The 6,121-nt window shown below is 38.5% G+C and overlaps 1 protein-coding gene across 1 annotated transcript; it reads right to left on the reverse strand.

Annotated features, from left to right (window-relative positions):
- Positions 1-2,938: 2,938 nt before the first annotated feature.
- On the reverse strand, positions 2,939-6,113 carry LOC108229715 (von Willebrand factor A domain-containing protein 5A). Its single transcript, XM_017405390.3, has 4 exons — positions 4,708-6,113; positions 3,833-3,999; positions 3,311-3,434; positions 2,939-3,228 (listed from the first exon to the last, which is right to left on the reverse strand). The coding sequence occupies exons 1-4, from the start codon at positions 4,874-4,876 to the stop codon at positions 3,149-3,151; spliced, it is 540 nt and encodes a 179-aa protein (XP_017260879.1). The 5' UTR covers positions 4,877-6,113; the 3' UTR covers positions 2,939-3,148.
- Between the last annotated feature and the right edge of the window lie 8 nt (positions 6,114-6,121).

Raw genomic sequence — 6,121 nt, forward strand, 5'->3', positions numbered from 1 at the left:
GTATCCGAACAAAAACAAACTTCTAAAACTGTCTTTTGTTTGAATACAGAACACTGTATTGTACTAAGATGACAATTATTGCTCACCTTTCTTGTTAGTGGTCATAATGTTATGGCATATGTAAGTAATAATGTGAATTATGGATTGAGAAGCATTTGGGTCCTAAATGACCTGTTTGTTTCACAATAGGACTCTGATGTTTCTAAAGACAAAATTATAATGAAAAGAAAAACTGAACTAAAGCAAGAACAACAAGAGGCATTCCAAAACCGAAATGTATCCTGATATTCTTGTTCTTTGAAAGTATTTATGAGTCATATAAGAAAAAATAAATAAAATCAGTTTTACTGATTTTGCATTAAAATGTGGTGTGGTAGTAGCTGAGAGTAATTCACAACTTCAAGCTCGAACAGATCAATTGTGCACGAGACTGAGCATAATCTTACTTCCAAAGTTGAACCAAATTGGGTTTCCTCTGGGTCCTCTAGTTTCCTCCCACAGACCGAACACATGCATGTTAGGTTAACTGGTAACTCAAAACATCGTCCCTAAGTGTCAGTGGTTGGTTGTCTTATTTGTCTCAGTGTGACTCTGTGGTGGACTGACAGGCTGTCCAGGGTGGATTGTGACTGCTGTCAACTGTTCTTTGACCAGGAACTCTTTCATCAATCACTTGTATGACCTGCTCTAACATGCTGCTGCCTCGCAGAGTTATTATTGTTTTTATTATATTTGAATGTTTGTGTTTGTGGAAGTATTTTAGTGAAAGTAGGTGGGCGTGGGGAGTTGTAATATATGTCTGTCTAATTTTAATTTTATTACTTATTGTTTAACACTGAGACATCAGTATCTGTGTTGTTTTTTTGTTGTCATATATTCATTTGGAATGACAACAAAGCTTCTTGAAGTCTTTAAAAAATAAAGGACTTCATTTTTGTCAAAGCATGTTTTTGGATTTATTCTAAATTTCCGCCACAAGAGGGCATCATCTCCCAGCAGAGAAGACATCTAAAGCACCTGCCTGTCCACATCCCGACTCAGTGTGTCTCAGACTGTGGAGACAAACACACACACACACACACACACACACACACACACACACACACATGTTATGTCTCTCTATCTTTGCAGGGACTTTCCATTGACTTCCATTCATTTCTACACCCTAACTACAGCCTAACCCTGACCCTTGCCCTAACCCTAACCAGTACCAGTACATACCTAACCCTAAACCAAACCTAAACTCAATTCACACCTTAGTCCTAAACCTAACCCCTAACCCAAAAACATAATTTCTCCTAGTGGGGACCAGGCTTTGGTACCCACGAGGAGCAGTTGGTCCTCACAAGGTAGTATATGTTAGGAAAATTGTCCCCACAATGTATCAAATACATGGCCACACACACACACACACACACACACACACACACACTAAGGACTTTTGTGAATCTCGAGTTAAACTATAATCCATGTTTCGGAACTGTGTGAAAATCCGGAGCACTGTGGTTGTCAAGGAAATCCACCACTACCAGAAATCCACCAAGCAGCTCATCCTTCTAGCACCTGGTCCGGGAGATCGCCCAGGACTTCAAGACTGACCTGAGCTTCCAGAGCTCAGTCGTCATGACTCCGCAGGAGGCCAGCGAGGCTCACCTGGTGGGGCTCTTTGAGGACACCAGGCCCGAGGACAAATCGGGACAGACCGCTACAAGAGATCCTTCCTGCCCACAGCCATCAGCAACTATAACAACTCTTTAACAAAACCAGAATTATGAGCTACAACAACATTTAATTTCTCTTTGGGATTAATAAAGTGTCTTTAAATTTGAATTGAATTGAATTACTTTTTGCAGCAGGCTGTGGATGTGGTGACCTGTTGTCTCCAGGGACTGGTTTGTAGGATCTCTGGGACATTTTGGAAGCAAATCTTTAAACATCAAATGTTTTGACAGGCTGAATGCTGTCTTTTCCCTCAGGGGAAATGGACATTTCTACACCAAAACTTACCCTCCAGTTGGTATTTTCTGCTTCAGATATTGTGGACTGGTTAGCTGAGCTGCTTCTCTCCAGAAGTGTAAGCTCCTGTCTTGGCAGGGCTGGGGAATCTTCTGTATCCATCTTGGCAGACTTTGATCTTTCTGGTTGATCAACATTTAAAGATGATTCCACAGACTTGAGTGTCTGAACGAGCTCCTGTTTAAATTTGGAGTTGATAAATTCACAAGTTTCTCGTGGGTTCCAGGCAAATGCTGAGGTTTTATTTGTTTCCATGGTGAAATCATTTTCTTCAATGAGATCCATGAGTTTGATGAAAATAATGGCTCACAGTTTCTGTCTCGTCAGGACAGTAATTAATGAGATGCGTTCTCTTTGCTTTACACACAAAAAGTAACTGGAGAACAAAACCTGATGATGTCATAATGATGATGGTGTTCCATGACATCATTATCAAAGGATCAAAGAACCGACTTAGGCTCCGCCCACATAACCTTTGAATGACATCATCATGTTGCCTGTTGGATGTTGCATAGAAACAAGCCTCCAGTGTGAAATCTAAAAACAATACCTGCATGTAGGGCTGCACATCGGATCAAAAACTTACTGTCATCACAATATCAGTGAGAACAATATCAGTACTACAAAGGACTGCCATAAATCATAGACCATCATATTTCAAGCACCATGCAGTCATGTTTTACATGTCAGGAATATATTTGGTCAGTCTTACAAACTCTCCCTGGCCTTGATGTTCACACCTGGTTTAGATGATAGTGATGACAGAAGAGAAAGTGAGGAAAATGTAGGTTTATCACAACTGATATCATCATGGCAATAACAAACAATAATATCTCACATCACTAGTTTTTCTGACATCATGCAGCCCTACATGCATGTATGTTTGGTGTTACAAATTTTACAAGTAAAAGGTCACAACATGAAGTTTTATAATGAAGCCACTAAAGTTTATTTTATTGGGACCACTCAGTAATTATTATTTGTTCCAAGCACAAAGTTACATAAAAGACAGAAGTAATTTGATCAATGTTATTATTTATGTTCCTGAAAATTCAGCAGCTAAAGGCTTTGGGATGATTTAAATCTGTTTCTTTGGCTCGGCTTTGAAGGTGAAGCCTCTTCAGAGAGAAGCTCAGAGCCCCAGAGCTTCTTTCTGTACGCTGCAGCCCAGCAGTGCATTTCCAGCTTCAACACACTCTGACACACACGGAGCTGAGAAAACAAATACAATCATGAGACTCAATGTGAAACATACACACACTGTTAAAACTAGCAGTCCAGCAGTCATAGGTACCATTCTGATCACAGATCCATGATGCAGCCTTCCCAGCCAGAAGCTCCCACTCCTCTCTTTCATCTTTCTTGAAGCCATGAAGCCAGATCAGAGCCAGAATGGTGGCGTACACGTCCTCATGGATCTGATTCACCAACACAAATCAAACTAAATGAATGAATGAATATCTTGTGTGAATTACTGTAGAAAATGAAACAAGAAAGTCCTTGGAGGAATGAATGTCTTGTGTGATGTTAGCACTGGTGTTAGTAAAATATCTCAGAAACCACTGGGCAAATTTTAATGAAGTATTTAAAGTAATCACTGGATCAAACAATGATATTAGTTCAAAATTATGGGTCAAAGGTAGCAGGTGATATGCATTACTTCAAGGAATGCTAGGCCTTTAATTTGAATTAGTTTTTTTGTGACGTTATTAAGTTTCATTCAATTTATTCCAACCTGGGCTTTCCAATCAGTTTAGCACCAACAACACAGTGTTTTTTGCTTTTTTTGTCTGTTTTCTTCTCTCTAAACACCCACCGCTGCAGGCTTGGACTTTTCCACCTCCCCACTGCTCTTTCCCAGCACAGCAGCCAGATGTGCATCAAGCAGCCAGCAGCCAGAAGCCTTCTGCAGGGAGACCAGCTGCAGCAGAGGGTCTCTCTGGAGCTGTGGGTCTGCAGGAGGCCCAGCAGTCGGTGTAGAAGCTGAAGTACACAAAATGAGGACATTTTTTAACTACTGACTGATACTGTATATGTACATTTTTTGTTTGTTTTCACAGTCTGAAATAAAAGCTAGTGCAAAGACAATATACTGTTTATGAATAATATAACTGTTTTAATGTGTGATTGTTGTCATTACATTTATCTATCTGCAGGTTATCACAAAGTACAGCTCAGGGTTATAATGATGACATTTGTTCTAAATCTAACCCAATATGATTCAAAAGGAGAAGACATAAAAAAGATAAACTACTGCACCAGAGGCTGGAACATATTGTAAAACATAAAATACAGATTTAACCATCGTCTGTCAACAACTGGCTGTTTTTCACTTCTTCCGTAAAAATCTGGTGTCACAGGGCTAAGGTCTGGATCTGAACCCAAAATAAGTCTTATCTGGACCCAGATCAGGCATGGAAGTTTTGAATTTTTTTAATGCATTTACAATTTTTAGGGACAAAATTGTCAGTGCAATTTTTAATTTTTGTTTTTTTAAAGAAAAAGTAGCATTGAAACAAAGATTAGAGTTAGACAGTTTGTGTTGGACTGGAGACGTCTCTATGGTAACCCAAGATGTTGTTTTGATTAAATGAGACAAATCTGGTATTAACTTTTTACTGAACATTTGCACATCAATATCATTGAATAATGAACAGTGACAGTGCTGTGTTTGTGTTTCCTTAAACTTACTCTCACATGAGGGCTGATCAGCTGCATCATCTACAGACTTCTTAACAGGTTTCATCATTCTATGAAGCTTTTTCTTGAATCCAAAAAATGGATTACTGAAAGACTTCTGTTCTTCTGATTTGGCAGCTGTTGAGAAGCAGATCACTGTAATGGCAGCCTGGAGAGTCATTTACTGAGTAAAGAAAATTATTTTATATTTTTCAATGACCACCACAGTCTGAAGAAAACAGCTAAAATTAGTTAAAAACGTACTTATTGTTTGAGTTCTGGGGATTTATCAACAGACAAAGTACTGACAAACAGGTTGTACTGCTTTTGAGCTGTGGGACAGCAGGTGTTTCTCCTGAATCACACAAGTTTGGAGAATAAGACAAAGAAAAACAGACTTCACTGGTGCCTAATGATAGACCAAAGATTCAACTTTCTGTACTGATTGTAAATCCTGATTTGGAGAATGCTTCATGGATTACATTTGTCTATCTGGAGTGTGGAATGGAAATGACAGCTCAGATTGAGACCAGACTTGGACCCTCTCCTCACTCAGCATACAGGGGGTTGTTTGAAGCCCTTCTAAGTAGTTAGTATCTTCCTGGATCTTAGAGAGCAGCATTCATCTTCTGAGATTGAGAAATTTGTGTCTTTCGACTTCACGCCACCTTTGTATAAAAAGCTTTGATGCCAGTTTAGTGTTCCTAATGTTTTCCTATTTGTTTCTTATTTCTCCTGTACATTTTTGGAGTCTAACTGCTTCTGCAGACTTTGTGCCATTGTAGTCATTTATAGATAAAAACATTCAGCTCATTCGGGAGATGGTGCTATGACTTTTAGTTTTTGTAGGTTTTATCACTTTATAAAATATTTAACTTTGTTTACAAATTTTTTCCCTATATAAATACACTGAGATCTCCTTCAGAACATTGTTCTCTTTGAGATCTGCTCGTTCTAGTTTAGTTTTTTGCTACTTTTAGCTTCTAGCAGCGCGCCACTTCTTCTAGCTTTAACAGGTCAGTTTAGCTTCTTCTGCAACATCCAGCAAAGTCATTCAGTCCTCACACTGCGTCTTAAAAAATATATGAGTTTCTAGTTTCTAAACATTAAAAAAAAGTTTTAAGTTGAATAATCTAAAATACTGAACCTGTAAATGAGCAGAATGTTGGTAAAGAGCAAATATGATGTCTGTTAAGGTGTTTGGTTTATAGATAACAAATGTGTGATTCTTATTAAGTGTTTCACTTGTGGTTTTCTGAAGAATGGCTAAAAGCCTTCATCTTCAACTCTGGGGCACAAGAGACAATAAAACAAACAAAAAAAAAGACGACACATTAGTGCATCTCAGGAAATTGTTTAAATATTTACATAATACAAAAGAACAAAGGAAGAACAAACTAAACGCTGGTTCTTCTATAAGATTAAA

Source organism: Kryptolebias marmoratus, linkage group LG2 (genome assembly GCF_001649575.2).
Source record: "Kryptolebias marmoratus isolate JLee-2015 linkage group LG2, ASM164957v2, whole genome shotgun sequence".
Classification (NCBI taxonomy): domain Eukaryota; kingdom Metazoa; phylum Chordata; class Actinopteri; order Cyprinodontiformes; family Rivulidae; genus Kryptolebias; species Kryptolebias marmoratus.